Raw genomic sequence first — 20,387 nt, 5'->3', positions numbered from 1 at the left:
ACACATGAACTTATTTTAGCTTAGAGAATCTTTTGTTTTTAACGGAAATTTAGTAGATTAAAGAAACTACAGTTAACCCTTGAATAATGCAGGGGTTAGGAGTGTCGATCCTCCTTGCAGTGAGAAATCTGAGTATAACTTATAGTTGGCCTTTCATATCTGCGATTTCTCTGTATCTGCAGTTATGCATCCATGGATTCAGCCAAACTCGGATTGTGTAGTACTGTAGTATTTACTATTGAAAAAAATTCACATATTTAAGTGGATCCACACAGTTCAAAGTTAGGTTGTTCAAGAGTCAACTGTAGTCTTTAATATTTAGCCACATGTTTACCATTTCTGATGCTTTTCACTCCTTGTAGTTCTGAATACCCTATCTGCTATTGAAAAATTCTTTCAGCTTTCATTTTTCTGAAAGACTTTTTTTACTCTCATTTTTGCTAGGTATACAAGTCTGGTTGGATAGTTTTTCCTTTCAGTGCTTTTAAAATGTCATTCCATTGTCCACTGGCCTCCAGTGTTTCTGATGAAAAGTCAGCCATTACTCTTGTCATTCATGTCATGAATTGCTTTTCTTTTTTGTTTTTAAGGTTTTCTTTTTTTTTTTTTCGCGGTACACAGGCCTCTCACTGCTGTGGCCTCTCTGGTTGCGGAGCACAGGCTCCAGATGCGCAGGCTCAGCAGCCATGGCTCACGGGCCCAGCCGCTCTGCGGCATGTGGGATCGTCCTGGACCGGGGCACGAACCCGTGTCCCCTGCATCAGCAGGCGGACTCTCAACCACTGTGCCACCAGGGAAGCCTGGTTTTCTTTTTTTTTTTTTAATTTATTTTATTCACGTATAGTTGATTTGCAATGTTGTGTTAATTTCTGCTGTACAGCAGAGTGATTCAGTTATACATATATATGAATTGCTTTTCTATGACTGCTTTCAAGATTTTTTCTTTAACTTTGGTGTTCAGCAGTTTGTTTATGATTTTCCCAAGAGTTGTTTTTTAAAATGTTTTTTCTGCTTTGTTCCCTGCTTCTGGTACTCCGCTTACCTGTGCTAGTTTGCATGACATTGTACTACAGATTACTAAAGCTCTGTCCATTTTTTTCCCCAGTCTTTTTTCTTTATTTCAGTTTGGTTAGTTTCTGGTATCATGTTTATAAGTTCACTGATCCTGTCTTCTGCTATCTTCAGTCCGCTGTTAAGCCCATTCAGTGAATGTTTCATTTCTGATATTATACCTTTCATTTCTGTGATTTCACCTTGGTTATTTTTCTTAGTTTCTATTCCTCTGCTAAGATTTCTGTATCTGTTCATTCCATATTTTCCTTTAAATCCTTGAACATATAACAGGTGCTTTAACTTTCTCATCTGCTAATTTCAACATCTGGGTCATATTGGGATCTGTTTCTGCTGACTCTTTATTTCCTTGACTGCATCACATTTTCCTGTCTTTTCTCATGTCTTGTGGATTTTTTTTTTAGTTGCATGTTGGACATTGTGGATATGTTGCACAGTGTCTGGATTATGTTTGTTTTTATTTTGTATTTTTTTCCTTTAAAGAGTGTTTAGTTGTAGAAGGTAGTTAATATATTGCCAACTCTCTTTATTCTTCCCAAGGCTTGGTTTTAGGCTTTATTAAGACTGGTCCTTACTCTAGGTTTCTCATCTGAACTACAGAAAATAGTTTGTGTTACTGTTTTCTAATTTTTTCTAAGGGTGGTCATATTACACCATTCTAGGTGTACAGGAAAGAAGGTGATTCATTACATGTAGTATATCCCTTAGGGCATTAGGGCTTAATTCTCATGCTGGAACCTCAGTTGAGAAAGGCTACTCTAGGGTGTGATCCCTGTCTCTAAGTGGTGGTTGTTCTGGTGTCTGAGGTGAATGTTTGGATGTTAACAAAATCTTTTCATTCATGTGGGAAGAACCCTGTCATCTCACTATGTTACGTGACCTCTGGTATCTTCTTTTTGCTCCTGTCCCTGTAGTAGCTGTTCTCCACTAGAGCTTATACTCTGGGCATGTGGAACCCAGACCAACAGCCTAGGGGATACTTCTGCCAGGCTTGTGAGACTCCTCTTTAAATAGCTCTCTTCTCTGTAGAACCCTGCCCCTAAAGATTATCTACTTCCTCAGCTCAGTAGGATCTCTATTCCCTGTTTGGCCTTTTTCTCTCTTTCATTGGTTAGGAAATTTAGCCCAGGCAGACAGCCAGGGTGAACGTTGGTGCATCATTTGTGTTTCCCTTCTCTCTGGGATTGTGGGGTTGTAGTCTTGCTCTGCCTATTGTCTAGTGCTTGAAAATAGTTGATGCATTTATTTTGTTTGGTGTTAAAATTATTTACGTTGGGTTGGATATGTGGAACAAGCTCATTACCAGTTTTTATCAGGGCCAGAGATGGAAATTATGGGATTTATTTTATAATTCTGGAATTTGGCCTACAGTGGTTCCTGCCTATGAATTCAATTATTAATATCAGGGAATTCCCTGGTGGTCCACTGGTTAGAACTCTGCGCTTTCACTGCTAGGGCCTGGATTTGATCCCTGGTCCGGGAACTAAGATCTCACAAGCTGTGTGGGGTGGCCAGAAAAAAAAAATGATGAACATTAATGCATTCTTCAAAAAAATTTAGACTTGTCCTGGATTATATTCTCAGTTAAGTAAAATACGATGTAGCAATGTTTTAGAATTGAATAATGCCTAAAGCCTACTGTTATTTCTCTCAGGATATTTAATTTAGTAATTGTAGTCTGTCACTTTTTATGTGACTTTTGTTACATGTGGACCTGACTTTTGTTAACTTTTGAGGAAATGTTTAAAGAATAATATGATCTTTTAAGGGAGAAAGATGATCTTCCTTGAAAACTTCTATACTACTTGGTAATAAGTTTTATGAGGAAAAATAAAGAATGGAATAGAGGGATAATCTGTAGGTTGAAAGATGTTAGTCACATGAAGTTTTAAAAAAATAGGAAAGGCTAAACTGTAGAGCTTAAGGATGTACGCTTAGATGATAAACAGTGAGGAAATGTAAGAAAGTGGTTGCTTTAAAGTCAGGCTAGGACTTCCCTGGTGGCGCAGTGGTTAAGAATCCACCGCCAATGCGGGGGACTGTGTCCCTGGTTCGATCCCTGGTCTGGGAAGATCCCACATGCTGTGGAGCAAGTAAGCCTGTGCGCCACAACTACTGAGCCTGTGCACTAGAGCCCACGAGCCACAACTACTGAGCCCACGTGCTGCAACTACTGAAGCTGGAGCGCCTAAAGCCTGTGCTCCGCAACAAGAGAAGCCACCGCAAGGAGAAGCCTGTGCACTGCAGCGAAGAGTAGCCCCACTTGCCGCAGCTAGAGAAAGCCCGGGCAGCAACAAAGACCCAACACAGCCAATAAATAAATTAATTAATTAATAAATTAATAAAAAAACATAAAGTCAGGTTAGTGGGTAGTTTCTTTTGGAGGGAAGAGTGGGGCCATGAAGAGGTTCTTTATTTTGTGTGATTTTTCTCTTTTTTCAATAAAACAATTTTTGTATTTTTAATAATAGCGTTTAGACCACTGATTTGTAGAAGGGAGAGATTGGCTGATCGTTCCCTCCTGCAGGGTGTGTTTGTGTATGTGTATGCCCTCAGACTTTCTAATGACCTTAGGATGCATTGAACCCTAAACCTTAACCATCTCCATCTTAAAGGAGGTAATCTGGAGTGGAATTGGGAATGGGGCTCTTTGGTGCTCAGAAAAGCATGAGGAAATGTTCCTTAATATAAAGAAGTTTCTAAATATAAACTTGGCCTGCTTCAAAATTTTGCTTAGTTGTTTCTTTATAGTTTCCCCTTCATGCCATTAAAAACAGAATAATAATGTAAGAGGTTTAACTTGATATGAATATACTAGTTTTTAAAGAGCTAATACTGGTTAGCTTAATTGATTACAGTTTGATCTGTTTCCACGCTAGTTGACTTTATTTTTTTTCTATCCTCTGTAAATCCAGTTTCCATTGCTAATTCATGTCATTGATCATAAGGAGGAGCACAGAGCTCAGTATAAATCTTTCATTTCTATTTTTTGAAAGCTAAGGGTTTAAGTAACTCTCCTATTAGCAAAGATGTATTATTAATTAGAGAATCATATGTTATTATAAGAATTTTATTTTGATGCTTTTTTAAAGGCATAATCTGCACTTGTTTAATGGGAGAGAATTACCAAAGAGTTTTTGTTTTGTTTTGTTAACAGAATAAATTTAAACGTGAAGAGAAAACAAATGGATGGAGAATAGACAAAGCATTCCGTAAGTATTAAGACCTCTTTCACAAGGAATCATTTGGAGAGTCTAAAAAATGACCAGTGTTTTGTCTTTGGTTCCAGTGTGTTTTAGATTTGTTTCATCCCTGTATTGTCATAGGAAGAGTAAGACTGAAAATCTTTCTCTTTAGCAGTTCAGGTCTGGCAGTTGATATAGATCTATAGGCAAGGGAATAGCTAAAACATCAAGAAGCAAGTAAGCAGAGTTCTGAGTCCAAGAAATTAGGGGGACTGAAGATGCTATTTCTAAGTGCTCTTTATTCTTGGGGAACTGTATTGAAGAAGAGGTTAATTGTTTCTGGAAGATATTACACTATAGATAATTCCTTACCTACTGTGGTAAGTCTGTCATTCAGTCAGTAATACAGACCACCTGCTGTGTGCTAGTCACTGTTGTAGGCATTGAGGATATCATGGTCAAACAGGGCAGATGGAGAATCCTGCTTTTAGAGCCTTAAGTCTAATTGGGTGGAGGAGGAATATAATTGGTGAGCAGGATAATTTCAGATAGTGATTAATTTCTAAGAAGAAAAAAGAGGGAGTGGGTGTTTAGATTGGGTATTAAGGGAAGTTATGTCTGAAGAGGTGATTTTTTTTTTTAATAAATTTATTTGTTTTATTTATTTATTTTTGGCTGCATTGGGTCTTCGATGCTGCGCACGGGCTTTTCTCTAGTTGCGGCGAGTGGGGGCTACTCTTTGTTGTGGTGTGCTAGTGTCTCACTGCGGTCGCTTCTCTTGTTGCGGAGCACGGGCTCTAGGCACACGGGCTTCAGTAGTTGTGGCTCACAGGCTCAGTAGTTGTGGCTCGTGGGCTCTAGAGCACAGGCTCAGTAGTTGTGGTGCACAGGCTTAGCTGCTCTGCAGCATGTGGGATCTTCCCGGACCAGGGCTCGAACCTGTGTCCCCTGCATTGGCAGGCAGATTCTTAACCGCTGTGCCACCAGGAAGCACCTGAAGAGGTGACGTTTGAATTTAGACCTGATTTGAAGAAATGATGTATATCTTTCAGCTTTTAACTAATAGCCTCATTAAAATGAACATGGTTTCTTTTTAAGTCCAGAGAACTACATCAAGGGATCTGTAAAGAAAAACAGAATTAAATGTACTATTTAAAGTAGTTCCTGTATTCTTTGTTTGGAATATAATTACCAATGTTTCATGATTAATAAGTGTATTCAGTGTTCATTTGCCATAGTGCTAATCTTAGAAAAAAATTCTAAAGAGAGGTACTTAGATTGTATAGCATGTACATTTATTTTATGATTAGACACAAAGGTAGATAAGTGGACCCTATACCTTACAAATGTGGTATTGAGTTCTCAGGAAAACCACTTCTAGGAATGGCTTCTGGAAGATCTGGAATATTTTAGTCCTCAACCCTCTCCATTTTAGAGAAGTGGTCTTGAAACTTTTTGTTATGTTTAATGCATTATAATCAGAAAAGAGTCCATAAATCTATAAACAGTCTTTATGGGGTGTGGAATGTTTGTTAAAACCATTATAATAGAACCTTTAAAATTCACTGTTTGATGCTTTGTAGTGGAAATTGTTAAAACACAAACACAAAAAAACCCAAATGGTGTTTTTTAGAACTTATATATAATTCCTCTGAGAACTTTATGGATTATTTTAGTGCTGTGTTTTTCAGAATCATTTGTGTGGAAGGTCAGAACAGATAAAAAACTGGGTCCGCAATAAAATAGGACTTTCAAAATCTCAGGTTTGGGCTTAGTTTCCTGAGGCTAATTTACTTTTGTTTTGGTATATACCTCTTTTTCTGAGGCCATCTTGTAACCATCTTGTAATCAAAACAATCTTGGAGCTTATGTATATAGAGCACCATTTTCCCTGTATTCACTTCTCTGTATTCACTGTATTTGTAGACATAGAGCTGAGGCAAGGATTGACTCCTGGAGTGGATTCATTCTGGTTTGTTCATAGATTACTCTTTCTGATATAATACTGTTAATAGGTATTTAGTGAGAGTGGTCCTGATCAATACTCATTTACTATCCTCTTCACTGATATTTGGAAGAGTAAGAGTTAATAGTGAAAGAGTTGTAATAAAGTGAGGACATAAAGTGGTGGATAGGCTTTTGAGGACTTCTTAATCATCCTAGCCTTTTAAAAAAGTGTGTCTATAATTATGGACAGTGCAATTTATAGTTTGAGTTTTGACAAAGAGTACACCTGTGTAACCACCACACAAAACAAGCCATGGAACATTTTCATCACTCCAGTGAGGCCACTTCTTTCCCTTTCTAGACAATCTCCACTCCTAATCCTGACCGAGGCAACTACTATTTTCATTTGAATCATCATAGGTTAGTTTATCTTGTTCTAGAATGTCTTATTCATAGAATCATACAGTATATACTCATTTGTGTTTGGCTTCTTTCACTCAGCATGTTTTTGAGATTCACATTATTGCTTTTATCAGTAGTTCCTTTTCTTTATTTTTTAAACTAATATAGTTTGTTCCTTTTTATTGCTCAGTGGTCTGTTGTGTGACTGTACTATAGTGATTAGAGTTCTTTGCCCGTTCTGCTGTTAAGCCCATTCGCTTTTTTTTTTTTTTTTTTTTTTTGTGGTACGCGGGCCTCTCACTGCTGTGGCCTCTCTGGTTGCCGAGCACAGGCTCCGGACGCACAGGCTCAGCGGCCATGGCTCATGGGCCCAACCGCTCCGCGCAGCATGTGGGATCTTCCCGGACCGGGCCACAAACCCATGTCCCCTGCATCGGCAGGCGGACTCCCAACCACTGCGCCACCAGGGAAGCCCAGCCTATTTGCTTTTGATGTTATACTTAAGAAAAATTAAAACTTGAAAGTTCATTTCCTTTTTTTAAAATAAAAACTTGAAATTTCTTTTTTTTTTTTTTTTTTAAACAGAGGAAAAGCGCCCTTTTGACTTCGATTTTTTTGCTCATTTGCTTCAGAAAGTTCTTGCTGAAGAAGAGAAAAGAAAACAAAAATCTGTTAAAAATCAGACTTTAAAGGAGAAGTCCTCTAAATCACGGAAAAATGTAAAAGGTATTTATTTAAAAGAAAATGTGTTATTTTACTTAATAATAATAGGCTTGCAATATTGTCCCTCAAGTCTTAGGGTGTTCATATGTAGTTCAGGTAGTTGAGATCATCAGGACATCCGATTGGAGGGAATTGATTTTTCTTCAGTCTTCTAGTTATCTGGCCCCAAACAGCAGCTCCCTTTTAAATTTTATAATTGGGTGGCTGGGCTGTTTGACATCTTTCTTGCATTGAGGGCATAGTTGTAGCTAATAAAGGAGCATCAGAATATTGGGGTGTCATGTCTGGTTACTTATTATCATTTTTCTCTGTAAAACAAATATGGCACAAAAGTATAAAAAAAAAAAAAAAAAAAGGAACTCATACTTTGGCCTTGTGACTCAACTGTATTGTTTGAGCACACCTTATTTCTGAGGGTTAATGTTGACTTGTACCAGGTAGGAAGTTGTTTATATGTGGGTATTTCTATTTTTAGGCTTATATTTTCTTAACTATTTGAATTCTGACCTGAGGACAATGTTTAGCTATAATCACATAATTTAAAGAATCTTTGAACTACAGGGAACCTTATATATTAGTTATACATTCCAGCCCCTTTTCTTTTGTTTTAATAACCCAGAAATAACCTCAGAGATCCTAAGTCATTTTTTCCTAAGGTCTCACAGTGTTAGTAGTGGTAGAGACAGGTCTCAAGCTAGGACTGTGAGAGCCTGTGTAGGGGGACCCCAAGAGCAGCCCCAGGTTCAATTATTTGCTAGGACTCACAGGATTCAGCATATACTTGTACAGACAACTGAGATTTATTACAATGAAAGTATACAGAGCAAAATTGGCAAAGGGAAAGGCACATAGGTCAAAGTCTAGGGAAAAGAAGTAAAGCTTCCAAGAGTCCTCTCCCAGTAGAGTCACACAGGATGTGCTTAATTCCCCAACAACAAGTAGGAATGAGGTATGTAAAAAGCTGTCTACCAGAGAAGCTTGTTAGAAAGTCAGCACCCAAGATTTTTATTAGAGGTTGGTCATGTAGACACCTTCTTCCTGGAATGTACCAGAATTCAAAACTCCCGAAAGGAAAGCATTTGTTCAGCATAAACCACATTGTTTGTTTAAACAATTTAGGTATAGCGAGCCACCTTTGTCAGTTAGGCTGGTGGGAACTCTCCCCAAACCCAAGTTTTCAGACACAGCCCAAGGGCCAACCTTTTTAAACATTTTTGTTGTTGTACGCGGGCCTGTCACTGCTGTGGCTTCTCCCGTCGCAGAGTGCAGGCTCCAGATGCGCAGGCTCAGCAGTCATGGCTCAAGGGCCCAGCCGCTCTGCAGCAAGTGGGATCCTCTCAGACCGGGGCACGAACCTGTGTCCCCTGCATCAGCAGGCGGACTCCCAACCACTGCGCCACCAGGGAAGCCCCTGAGGGCCAACCTTTTAAGCAGGCCTTGCAAAGGAGAGCAGTGAGGCCTGCTTTGTTAACTCCTGCACAAAGCCAATATAGAACTTCTTTTTCTAGAGCAGAGTGCCCCTATCTTTTTAAAAGTAGTATTGATAACTGCGAAGTTATTTCATTCTTTAGTCATTTTTTTAACTTACATAGCCCTGGGAAATTAAAATAGATATATTAATCTATCACTAATCTTGTGGTTATTATGTTACAGTGATAGCATAAGTAACTCACTGTATCTTATTTAATATGAGAACTTTTCAGGTACTTTGTTACAAGTCTCAAAATTCAAAAATTGCTGATTATTATTCTGATAAAGAATAAATCCAGCATATTTTCTTAGTTTTAAAATCTTGTTTTGACTTTTTTTGAATAAAAATAAATAACATTTTTATTATTTTTGTTTTTTAAAATGTAATTCATTATATTCATCTTTTGATACAGTTAACTATTAATATGCCTTCAAAAAAAGGCACTAGAAATTGTTTAAAAATATTTGTTAATAAGGTTGTTCATTAAAAAACAAAGGATACAGAAAATAAAATACTTGAACTCTCTCTTGTACCCTGCCCTCACAAAGTCTTAGCTTTCTTAGGGATGATTGTTAGTAAACTCTTTTCTATGCTTATATATGTGTATGTGTCTTAGAGTATGTAATTGTTTTTCTTAAAATAAAAGTGTGGTGATACTGTGTATATTGTTCTGCAACTTGATTTTTTTTTTTAAGGCAACAATATTTTTTGAATCTTGTACATGAGTACATACAAACCTACCTCATTGTTATTTGCTGCATGGATTTCTATAGCATAAATGTATTATAACTTATTTAGTCATTCTCTATTGGACAGTTTAGGTTGTCTTTAAATTTTCGCTCAGACATCCTTAAGTGTTTATCTTCTCCACCTTTAAGAATTTTTCTGTAGGCTGTTTTTATATTTATAACAATTTCTCTTACTTTAAGTGAAAAAAGTCTCCAGTGAAAGAGTGAATGATAATCCAGATGAGTCTGTGAGCACTAGAATTTCAGACACAGAAGGATCTCAAAAGGATGCTCAGACAGTTGAAGAAGAACAACAGTCTCTGACTTTATCAGGACAGGATTCAGAACAGAATGCATTAGAACAAGATATAAATCAAAAGAAAAGGAGAAGAAAGAATCAGGATGAAGGTAGTGAACAAGAGGTAAATCTTTCAGGAAATGCCAGTGTTCAGCCAGGCTCTTCTAAAGGAGAAAAACACAAAAGTAAGTGTATTACATATTTTAATAGCCCCTATATTACTTGTGAAGACATGTACACTAATATGATGTATAACTTAACTACTTTTCTTCTGGATAGTAGCAACTAATAATGCTTATTAATTGGTTCTGTATTCACGGTACTGTGTTAAACCCTTTTACTTTTAATTTAAAGAAAAAACATTTATTAAAAGAAGAGTGAAATGGGGGGATATTTCTCTCAAGTTTGTCTCTGAGATGTGTTACCTCCTATGTACTCACTTTAACAATTATTCTAAGTCACGTGCATATAATTAAATGTGTATTGTGTCTGTTAATAAATCACAGGTTTTCATGTTCTGCCTCTACAGAGCACCTCTATGAACCCAAAATAAGTTGTTTAATTTGTATAAAAGGTACTAGAATAAGTATTCCTCTCATTTTTCTTTTTTAAAACTCCCTAGAATACAGACATTTTGACACTTGTGAGTCACTAGGGAATGAGAGCTAAGAGTTTAGGGAAGTCTCGGTCTCTTTCTTGAAGAATTCACATATAGATTACTTAAAGCAGATAACCAAGTAAAGAGAGGAGGAAAATTAGTAACAGACCAGAACAACCTTTCTGTAGAATTTAAGTTTTATGTGGTTCAACTTCACCAATAAGATTTTAATAAGTGAATCCTGATAGATAGCATAGTGTGATTTATAAGCATCATAATATGCTCTTTGTGGCTTACTAGTAAAGACATTACATATAAAGCAGAATAGCTCAACTTTTAAGAAATTGGACTTTGGGATAATTACTTAATCTTTACATTACAGTGTTATATGTAAATTCCGTTGTGCTTTAAATATATGTTTTTGCTATCATTTTTATAATAATATGCATTTTGTATTAATAGATAAATGCCTGTCTTTAAGTCCTGAGATAAATGAAGATGAAAGCAATAAGGAACAAAAGCTTCCCTGTGTACAGAACACAGATGACATTGTGGGTCTATCCTCTAATGAAAAGACTGAGAAAAGAACTGACCCTGCTCTTTCACCAAGGTATTTTATATATCTTTACTCACTTTGTCTACATCTTCTATCAGTTACCAAAGGAGTGGGAAATCTCCACCTGTAATTGTGAATTTGCTTATTTCTCTTTTCAGTTCTATTTGTTTTTCTTCATGTCTTTTGAAGCTCTTTTGTTAGGTATATATATCTAGGATTGTTGTGTCTTCTTGGTGAAATCACCCTTTTATCATTTGTGTGATATCATTCTGGTATTGCTCTTTCTTCTGATGATTGCTATGCCACTACAGTTTTCTTGTGGTTAATGTTTGCATGGGTTTATCATTTTCTATAAAGATTTTCTCTTGATTTTTGGTTTTCAGCAATTTGAATGTGATGTATCCTGCTGAGGTTTTTTTGTTTGTTTGTTTTTACTTGTGATAAAAAACACATAACATGAGATCTGCTCTTCTTACGAGTTTTTTAAATGTACAGTGTTGTTAACTATGAGCACAGTGTTGTACGGCAAATCTCTAGAACATTTTCATTTTGCATGACTGAAACTCTATATCTTTTGAACAGTAACTCTTTATTTCCTCCTTACCCCAGCCTCTGGTAACCACCATTCTACTTTCTATGAGTTTGGTTACTTTAGATACTTCATGTAAGTGGAATCATAAATATTTATCCTTCTATGAGTGGCTTATTTCACCTAGCATGATGTTTTCAAAGTTCATCCATGTTGTAGCATATGAAGGATTTCTGTTTTTATGGTCGAATAATATTCCATTGTAAGTATATAGCACATTTTGTTTATTCACTTATCTGTCAATGGACATTTAGGTTGTTTCCATCTCTTGGCTATTATGAATAATGCTGCAATAAACATGGAACTGAAGATATTTCTTTGAGACCCTGTTTTCAGTTCTTCTGGGTAAATACCCAGAAGGGAAATTACTGGATCCTATGATAATTCTGTTTTAAATTTTTTGAAGAGCCTCTGTACTGTTTTTCATTGTGGCTGCATTTTACATTTCCACCCACAGTTCATAAGAATTCCAGTTTTTCCATACTCTTGCCAGCATTTATTATTTTCTGTTTTTCTAAAAAATTAATATATATATTTGAATTAATGCATTTTTTTTTTTTTTTTTGCGATATGTGGGCCTCTCACTGTCGTGGCCTTTCCCGTTGCCGGATGCGCAAGCTCAGCGGCCATGGCTCACGGACCCAGCCGCTCCGTGGCATGTGGGATCCTCCCGGACTGGGGCACGAACCCGTATCCCCTGCATCGGCAGGCGGACTCTCAACCACTGCGCCACCAGGGAGGCCCAATGCATAGTTTTAATTACATATATATTTTTAAAAAGTAATGTTAGTATAATATAACAGTTCCTAACAGGTGTGAGGTGATACCTCACTGTGGTTTTGATTTGCATTTCCCTGATGATTGTGATGTTGAGCATCTTTATTTTATTTTATTATTTATTTATTTATTTTTGGTTGCGTTGGGTCTTCGTTGCTGCACACGGGCTTTTTTTAGTTGCGGCGAGTGGGAGCTACTCTTCGTTGTGGTGCGCGGGCTTCTCATTGCAGTGGCTTCTCTTGTTGCAGAGCATGGGCCCTAGGTGCGTGGGCTTCAGTAGCTGTGGCACACGGGCTCAGCAGTTGTGGCTTGCGGGCTCTAGAGCACAGGCTCAGTAGTTGTGGCACACGGGCTTAGTTGCTCCACGGCATGTGGGATCTTCCCGGACCAGGGCTCAAACTCGTGTCCCCTGCATTGGCAGGCGGATTCTTAACCACTGCGCCACCAGGGAAGTCCCTTGAGCATCTTTAAATATTACTTGTTGGCCATTTGTATGTCTTCTGTGGAGAAATGTCTATCAATTACTTCTCCAGTTTTTTAATTGAGTTATTTGTTTTTCTGTTACTGAGTTCTAGGAGTTCCTTTTATATTTTGGATATTAAGCCCTTATTCAGTATATGGTTTACAAATCTTTTCTCCCATTCCATAGGTTGCCTTTTGACTCTTGATTGTTTCCTTTGCTGTACAGAAGGTTTTTGGTTTGATATAGTCCCACTTGTCTATTTTTACTTTTCCTGCCTGTGCCTTTTGTGTCATGTCCAAGAAATTATTACCAATACCAATCTTATGAAGCTTTCCCCCATGTTTTCCTTTAGGAATTTTATACTTTAAGGCATTACCTTTAATGCGGTGGGCCTGGGTTCAATCCCTGGTTGGGGAACTAAGATCCCACAAACCACGTGGCATAGCTGAAAAAGAAAAAAAATAAAAGGTGTTACCTTTAAATCTTTATTCCATTTTGAGTTGATTTTTGTGTATGGTATAAGATAAAGGTCCAGTTTCTCTTTTTTTGCATATGGATATCTAGCTTTCCCAGCATCATTTCCTGAAGAGATTATCCTTTTCATATTGTGTAGTTTTGGCACCCTGTCAAAGATCATTTGACTGTTTATGCATGGGTCTGTTCTGTTCTATTGGTTGGCATGTACCCTCTTCTGAAAATTTTGATGAAAGCCATTTATTCTCATGTAGAAAAATACCTATATGCACCTGTGCCAATTTATTCATACAATTCAGAAGATTAATAATTTCTTTGAAGCCAAGCCGTAGACCTCAGGCCCTTAACTTGCTGGGTGACAGACATCTAAATTCTGACCTCAGAGACACAACTAATTTTATAGACTATGCACAAAACGATACTGATGACTTTTTTTAGGGGGGAAAACTACCCTGTAATGACTGTTAAAATACCAGTTGGTTTTGTAAAACAGTGAGTTGATTCTTATTCTAAAGCTAGAGTAATTAAAATAGTGTGGTACTGGAAAAGGGCAATTGAGAGGAAAATTGGATGTAGAATCTAGGAAGAGAAATTTAGGCATCATTTAGATGGCAGAGGTAGCATTAGAAATTAGTGGGAAAGATTGAATTAACCATTCATTAAATGGTGCTTAGATATGAAAAAGATAATAGTAGATCCCTATTTTACCCTATGCACTAACTTCCTCATAGATTAAAGACTACATATATAAAGCAAATCTTTAAAACTTAGGAGAAAATGTAGAAAAATAATTTTGTGATGTGAGGATTTCTTAAGACATAAAAAGCACAAACTTTAAAGGATGAAATTGATAAATTCAACTGCAGTAAAATTAAATACTTCTGTTGACAAAAGGCTCCATGAAGAAAGTAAAAGGGAAGCTGTTGATTGGGAGGTTTTATATGTAACATCTAACCAAAAAGAATATAAAAAGAGCGCTGGGAAAAGACAAACACCCAGTAGAAAAAAAGAACAAAGAAACAAAGCATGGCTGAATGTGAATTTGTGTTGAAACTGAGTGCTCGTTAGTACATGGCCATCATTTATATTATTGTTAGTTGAAGTATTTCCTAATACAGCAGTCCTCTCTTTGCACGCTACAGCATTAACTGCAACTTGTGCATGTTGCAACTGTGTCTTCAATTTCCATGGCTCTTGGGTAACACAGTACCATGCAAAGCAAAGACTGCCAATACAAAATTTTAATGAAAGATAATTCCTAAACATTACTATGATTTTACACATACGTTTGATTTGTGAACCCCATGTAGTTATGAGTTTTTCATTTTGTGACTTCTTGAGCACTTTCCCTGTTCATTTGTGACTGTTATTATCTCCTAAGATACAGTGTTTTAATAACATGGTGCAAGAAGGATCATAGAGAAACCAAAATATCCATTTTGATTATTCCGTGATATGAAGGATCATCTTCCAGAGTTTTGGCTTTGTATATTTTAAAAAAATCTTTTAAATAATTAGTATAAAATGTGCATTACTAAGGGTTCTTTTCTCCTGATATATTTTCATTTCCGTAGTATTCAACAAGATGCCGTATCAGTAGCAACTGAGACTTCAGAATCAAGCACTTCATATTTGCCTTCATCAGAAGGTAGAATTAGAGCATTGTGTGAGGTGAATAATGCTGAGAGTAGTTGTACAGAAGAAGGAAATGTTGACCTAAAAGATAAAGCACTGTAAGTATTTTACATGGTAGGATTTTAAAATTTGTTTTCAAAATTTTGATAATTTATTATCATTTAAAAAATGATAATAATGTTGCTTCCTTTAGGGATTAAGAGAGGACTGTAGACCATTTAATATGTAATTGTACTGTGGTCTTAGTGACGTTAAGGTTTTTCACTTTATATTTCATTATAGAAAGATTATCTTAGTGATATGAGTTATAGCAAACTGGTAACTTACGATGAAATTCTAAAATAATTTGGAAGCCTAAATATTTGCTATGAGATTTAACTTTTACTTGGTTTGAGTTATTTTTCATACCTGTTGTCAAAGTAGTAGATTTTGATATTGATGACTTTAAAGAGATTATGTATTATGTTTTCTAGTATGAAAATACTGATTAAATTAATATCTTCACTAAAAACAATAAAAGCACCACAAGAATCTCCCTTTGAAAAGATATCTCAGAATTTGACTTCCTTTTTATCTCCTTCATAACTCCTCATATGGGCTTAAAAGTTTAGTTTATGAATTCTTATTTTCAGTAAAGCATAGTCACATTGAGAATCAAAATTTTTTTTTTAAAGATAATTTTTAAATTTATTTTTTATGTATTTATTTTTGGCTGCGTTGGGTCTTCGTTGATACACATGGGCTTTCTCTAGTTGCAGCGAGTGGAGGCTACTCTTCCTTACGGCGCACGGGCTTCTCATTGTGGTGGCTTCTATTGTTGTGGAGCACGGGCTCTAGGCGTGTGGGCTTCAGTAGTTGTGGCACGCGGGCTTCAGTAGTTGTGGCATGCGGGCTTCAGTAGTTGTGGCATGTGGGCTTCAGTAGTTGTGGCACTTGGGCTCAGTAGCTGTTTCTTGCAGGCTCTAGAGCGCAGGCTCAGTAGTTGTGGAGCACGGGCTTAGTTGTTCTGCGGCATGTGGGATCTTCCCAGACCAGGGCTTGGACCCCGTGTCCCCTGCATTGGCAGGTGCATTCTTAACCACTGTGCCACCAGGGAGGTCCCAGAGAATCAAACTTAGTTTTTTAAATAAAAATTTAAACTAGTCTTTGGCATAGGCAATATATTCCTGTGGTTCAAACATCCAAAAGTGTAAGAAGGTATAGAGTGAAGTATCCATCCTGTCATGTCCCCATTTACCCTAACAAGTAATCAGTGTTATTTATTTCTTAGTCTTTCAGAGATTAAAAAAAAAAAAAGACATTAAAGCTAATACAAATACATAAAGTTTATATATATTTTACTCTTTTGAAAACCCTAATGGTAGCATAGTATAATACCATTTTGTAATTTTTTTATCTTATATCGTCATATCTTTACTTAAAGACCTTTATTCTTTTAATAGTTGCATAGTGTTCTGTTGTATGGGTGAATCACACTTTATATTATCGGTGCCCTGTTGATGGCTATATATGTTGTTTTTACTAACAATGCTTAGAAACTTATACCTCTATCCTTTCACCTTTGTGCCAGTCTATTTGTAGGGAAAGTTCCTAAAATGAAATTGCTAGCCCAAAGGACACATTTGTATGTGAGTGTGTGTTCATTTATACATTTATGATTTTGATAGATACTTCCAAATGCTCTCCATAGGAGTTATTCTAGTTTATATTTCCACTAACAATGTAAGAAATGGCTCCCTACCAACAGTGTTATCAAACTTGGATTTTTGCCAGTCTTGATAGATTATAAAATAAAATAATATCACAGTATAGTATATATACCCCAGTCCTCCTTTTCTGACAGGGGTAGATAATTCTATTATTTTTTGTTTCCCTTCAGTTGCTTACTTAAAAATTTTCTAACCTAAGGAAAAGTCAAAAGAACAATGAACATCTGTATATAATTCCCCTTAGATTCTCTGATTCTTAATATCTTTTCACATTTGTGCTTGCTCGCTCTACTTTTTTTTTTTTTCAATCTCTTTTTTCTTTTTTGGCCGTGCTGCGCAGCATGTGGGATCTTAGTTCCCCGGCCAGGGATCAAACCTGCACCCACTGTGTTGGAAACGCGGCGTCTTAACCACTGGACCGCCAGGGAAGTCCAGCTCGCTCTACTTTTAATTTGTACATTTCTTATTGGGAGTGAAGCTGAGCGTCTCTTCTAATTTAAAACCTATTTTTATTTTGTTTTTTTTGTGAGTTCGTATCCTTTGTCCAGTTTTCTAATGAGTTACTGGTATTGTTCTGTAGGAGGTCTTTACATTTTAGAGAGGTTATTAGCCTTGTGATATGAGGTGTAAAACATGTTTTCTTGGTTTGTAGTTTGACTTATGACATATGTTTTGGCCACGTAAAAGTTTTTGATTTTTATGTTGTCAGATCTCTCTCCTTTTTTTTTTTTCTTTTATGGCTCCTGATCTTTTAATCAGGTTTTAGAAAGGCTTACTCCACCTCAAAGTTACAAAAGAATTCATTCATGTTTTCTCTATGGTTTCACTTAAATCTTTGATTCATTTAGAATATATTGTGAGTACAGTGCAAGGAATGGAGCTAATTTTATTTTATTCCCCAGTATTACTAGTTTTCCCATCACCGTTAATTTAATTTAACATTTATTTTAAAAAATATATTATTTTTGTGGTCATCTTATTCTATTTGGAAATGCCAACTTTATTGTATACTAAAATCATGTATTTTGGAGTCATCATCTCAGTTTTCTTTTGTGTTTCATTTATCTGTTATTCATGTGTTAGTACCACAATATTTTAATTATTGCTGCTAAGTATGTTTTTAACATCTGATAAAACAAATTAGTTACCCTTCATTGCTCTTCTTGTTCAGTCTTCTTTGCTACGTTTATTGTAAGTAAGCTTAAAGGAGTTCTTTTCTAGCTGTGAATGGATTTTTAAAGAATTTTCCAGAATTTCTTTTGAATGTGCCTGCATGTTGGTACAATTTAAATAATGTTAATTTTCTAGGGAAACTGATCAAACAGAAAGTATTAAACCAATGACAAGAGGACGACTCCAGAGACCTAAACCCAATTTATCAAGGGCAGTTGGGAAGAAATCAGTTCTTTCACAAGGGAAAACAGATGCAGAGAACAAGAGTTTACATACAGAAACTTCAGTTGAAAAGGTATGGAGTAAGAGACTTAATGGAAATTAAAATTATAAAGTATTTTTTCTAAATAGTTGGGAATAAAAATGTTTAACTTGTAATTACAAAGTAATGTTACCAATAGTAAAGCCAAGATATGAGAACTTCACACATTAATATTAAATTTGTCTTACTAGTCTCATGTTGTATACATTTTCTTTAGAATATAGGATATATCATTTCGAATGTTCTTAGCAGTAACAAATATGTCTTTTGTTTACTTATATAAAATATTTATTCAAAATATTTTTTAAACCAGCTATAATAAAATTATAACCACAACCCTCTTATCTATATACAAAATATTCCTCTGTTTGTCCTTCATAAACTTTATTTCTCTTTTTATGGAAGTAAACATTTTTGTAGTTTTTAGCCATATATAACATTTAAAACATTTTTCTCTGAAACTATCCATTTACTTTTCTTGGGGTTAATTGATCTTTTTAATGGCTGCCTCAGGTTAACATTATTATTAATTTACCTAACCATTTCTCTAATGTTTATGTTGTTTCCATTTTTCTAACCCTTGTAAATAAAAGCAAACAATTTTGTAAATAGGCAAAGAGTAAATTTCCAGAGGTAGTGGGATTAATGTGCCAAAGTATTTTAAATATTTTTTGGCTCTTGTTAGGCATTGTCAAACTGTCAGAAAAAGGAATCTTGGGAATTCCCTGGAGGTCCAGTTGTTAGGATGCTTTTACTGCCTGGGCCCGGATTTGATCCCTGGTTGGGGAGCTAAGATCCCACAAGCCCCGTAACCAAAAAAAAAACCAGAATCTATTTACATTGCTTTAAGCATTAAATGAATGTTCCTGTTTCCTTATATCCTTGCCAGCATTATATTATTAAAAATGTTTTATTTTTGCTAAAATAATTTTTTAAATTTGTCTTTTTTCCTCTTATGTGAAATCTTTTTAATCTTAATAATATAACTATAACTATATTATTATAATCTTATGAGATGTTTTTAAATTCTAGAAAATTGGGAAAATACAGATTCATGTAAAAATTAAAACAAAAAAAATTAATTTTATTATCTACATGCAACCAACCTTTTAGACTATATCCTTCCAGCTTTTCTTTTACATTCTTTTTTTTTTTTTTTTTATTCTTGAGTAGTAGTATTAATTCACTTTTGTATCCTTCTCTGGTATTTTAACATTTCATAAATATTTTTCCATATCATTAAATATCTTTTGAAAACATGGTTTTTAGTGACTTCATAATATTCTATCAATGGGTATAACTGAATTTATTTAACCGTTTATTCATTATTGGATATTTTGTCAGTTTACAGTGTTTGCTGTTTTGCATAATGTTCCAGTGAACAACCTTGTACTTAAATCTTTGTCTAGATATTTTTTTAGAGTAGAGTCTTAGAAATGATATTACAGGGTCAAAGAATATGAACATTATTAAAGTTCTTGATTCATGTTGGCAAAAGGCTTTCCAGAAAGGATATACCAATTTGTGCTTCTATCAGTGACGTATGAGATTATATGTTTAAAAGGTTCTCATCTGCCTTTATGATTTTAACAACTCTCTTTTAATAATTAGAAGTACAAAAAAGTGAAATTTTATTGTTTTAATTTCCATTTATTTATTACAAAGTTTGAACTTTATGTTAAGTAGATTAAATATAAAAAATTAAATTCATAGAATCATATGGAAAAGGATAAAATGAATACACTTGGTATTTCTGGAATGGAGAATAAAGAGAAAGAGAATCCAGAAGCTGACACTGCATCTAAGTAAGTATTTAGGAAATAGAATAAAAATAGTTACTCTTAGGAATGATTGTAATGACTTATTTTCTACTTAATAATGTCTGCATTTTATTTTCAGCTAGTGTACTTAAGTCCACTTTTAACTATAGGGATTGTTGAAACATTTTAATAATGCTCTTTATGCTTGGTATTATAGAAATAAATTATAGTATGGATCCACTGGTGAGCAATTACATTTCTCCCTCAACTTACTAACAAGATTTTAACAAAGTCTTGTTAGATAAATTAATGGTTAAGATATATGTTTCTAAATAATTTTATTTATAGCAAGGGGTTTCCAAAGGGAATGTTTAGGGGAATTCCCTAGTGGTCCAGTGGTTAGTGCTCCGTGCTGCTACTTCCGGGGGCACAGGTTTGATCCCTGGTTGGGGAACTAAGATCTCGCATGCTGCGTGGTGCGACCAGAAAAAAAGGGCGGTGGGGAATCTTTAACTTGGAGTAGAGATCTAGAATAGGCCTGCTCCAATATAAATCTGAACCAGTGG

At 35.5% G+C, this 20,387-nt stretch overlaps 1 protein-coding gene across 1 annotated transcript in view; it reads left to right on the top strand.

Moving 5' to 3' along the window:
• The window catches only part of BDP1 (BDP1 general transcription factor IIIB subunit), an 85,137-nt gene that overhangs the window by 15,744 nt on the left and 49,006 nt on the right, over positions 1 to 20,387 (top strand). The window contains exons 8-14 of the mRNA XM_007457116.1: positions 4,229 to 4,283; positions 7,191 to 7,331; positions 9,729 to 10,010; positions 10,886 to 11,033; positions 14,857 to 15,015; positions 17,935 to 18,094; positions 19,775 to 19,866. Coding sequence (XP_007457178.1) covers positions 4,229 to 4,283; positions 7,191 to 7,331; positions 9,729 to 10,010; positions 10,886 to 11,033; positions 14,857 to 15,015; positions 17,935 to 18,094; positions 19,775 to 19,866 — 1,037 coding nt within the window. The remainder of the gene's footprint in view (positions 1 to 4,228; positions 4,284 to 7,190; positions 7,332 to 9,728; positions 10,011 to 10,885; positions 11,034 to 14,856; positions 15,016 to 17,934; positions 18,095 to 19,774; positions 19,867 to 20,387) is intronic.

This window comes from Lipotes vexillifer, unplaced genomic scaffold (assembly GCF_000442215.2).
Source record: "Lipotes vexillifer unplaced genomic scaffold, Lipotes_vexillifer_v1.1 scaffold241, whole genome shotgun sequence".
NCBI lineage: Eukaryota > Metazoa > Chordata > Mammalia > Artiodactyla > Lipotidae > Lipotes > Lipotes vexillifer.
Note: the sequence above shows the minus strand (reverse complement) of the source record. Positions and strands in the feature narration are given on the sequence as shown.